General features: G+C 49.1%; 2 protein-coding genes across 2 annotated transcripts in view; one reads left to right on the forward strand and one right to left on the reverse strand.

Annotated features, from left to right (window-relative positions):
* LOC108785050 (cytochrome P450 20A1) overlaps positions 1–827 on the reverse strand; it is a 28773-nt gene extending 27946 nt beyond the window's left edge. Inside the window, exon 1 of the mRNA XM_018554047.1 lies at positions 742–827. Within this exon, the coding sequence (XP_018409549.1) occupies positions 742–813 (72 nt within the window). The 5' untranslated portion in view covers positions 814–827. The remainder of the gene's footprint in view (positions 1–741) is intronic.
* A 99-nt stretch (positions 828–926) lies between these two features.
* LOC108785051 (alpha-aspartyl dipeptidase) overlaps positions 927–1582 on the forward strand; it is a 22850-nt gene continuing 22194 nt past the window's right edge. The window contains exon 1 of the mRNA XM_018554049.1: positions 927–999. The gene's annotated coding sequence lies outside the window, so the exon portion shown is untranslated. The remainder of the gene's footprint in view (positions 1000–1582) is intronic.

Here is a 1582-nt window from a genome sequence, read left to right on the forward strand (position 1 = left end):
GCGGGGAAACGCATAGGGTGCCTGCGGGGCAACGCATAGGGTGCCTGCGGGGCAACGCATAGGGTGCCTGCGGGGCAACGCATAGGGTGCCTGCGGGGCAACGCATAGGGTGCCTGCGGGGCAACGCATAGGGTGCCTGCGGGGAAACGCATAGGGTGCCTGCGGGGAAACGCACAGGAAGCCCGCGGGTAACGCACAGGAAGCCCTGTGGAAACACATAAGGAGCCTGCGGGAAAACGCACAGGAAGCCTGCGGGAAAACGCACAGGAAGCCTGCGGGAAAACGCACAGGAAGCCTGCGGGAAAACGCACAGGAAGCCCAGTGGGAACACATAAGGAGCCTGCAGGGAAACGCACAGGAAGTCTGCAGGAAAACTTACAGGAAGCCTGCGAGAGAACGCACAGATGTCTGCAGAAAACACAGATGTTTGGGGGAAAACGCACAGAAGCAGGACATTTCCTTCTCTCCCTGTAAGAACACTGTGAATATGTATAAATAATGTGATTTGCACATATCACGCTCAGTTGCCTACTTACAACATAAGGGTCTATTCAGAAATGTTTTCACAAAAGATTCACAACTTTCACCCAAGATTCACACATTTGTCTATTGCAATGTGTGAAAACAATGATGGCATTTGTGTACACGACTCATTGTAGTCAGTCCAGCTTGAAGTCTCAGTTGTGCAGTAACAGAGCTGCCACATCAGCACCCCTCCCAGCACATATCATCTCCTCTTACCGGGTACAGGTACAGGACTGCTCCCACCAAGATCAGCAGAAAGGTGATGGCGAATATAGCGAAGTCCAGCATCCTCCACTCCTGTACACCCGGCTTACAGCAACAGGCCCTCTACACTGTCAGCTAGCTCTGATCAGCCCGCTCGGCCATCCGCTCCACCTCCTGCCAGCCTGGAGCAATCGATTCCCGGAAGCGTCGTGGAGATCGCAGACGAGTGACACGTGGGTTGTGTGCATTAGGGGCGGTGGAAGCGGCTGGGTACTGAGCTCATGTTAGCAAACAAGACATTATAACGTTTAGGTCAGGCTTAGATAACATATGGAAGTGTAACTGTGCATGTAGTTCCATCGTTTGCATGTGTTATGCTTACTTGTGCAATCGCAGCTCCCAACTGTTGCTCCTTTGGAGGCAAATACCTCTGTCCTTTTTTCTGCTTCAGTTGTCCCTCTTTTTGGTCTGTTGTATAGAGTTCTATGAAATAACAGACAGAAGTGTTATACTGCACTAAGCTGTGCTTCAATGCATTTTACAGTGACACTAAACGCCGGTGTTTATTCCTAAAAATCCATTCAAGTGCCCCAACTATTAACAAAAACGGATCTTATTTGTGTATCACTCAGCTGTAGATCCTCAAATCATCTCTGAATTGGTGCTGACACTGTCCTAGCTTCTGGAGGGTGGCTACTTTTTTTGCCCTTGGTTATGTCATTTAATATTCATTTTAAAAACATTTTTTTTCAAACTTTACCTTAATTGCTTTCACATGGGGAGGGGGGCTTGTAAGTCAACTAAAAGAGTACCTGTCACCACTAATCTGCTATCACATGGGGGGCTTGTAAGT

This window comes from Nanorana parkeri, unplaced genomic scaffold (assembly GCF_000935625.1).
Source record: "Nanorana parkeri isolate BGI_ZX_2015 unplaced genomic scaffold, ASM93562v1 scaffold139, whole genome shotgun sequence".
Lineage (NCBI taxonomy): Eukaryota > Metazoa > Chordata > Amphibia > Anura > Dicroglossidae > Nanorana > Nanorana parkeri.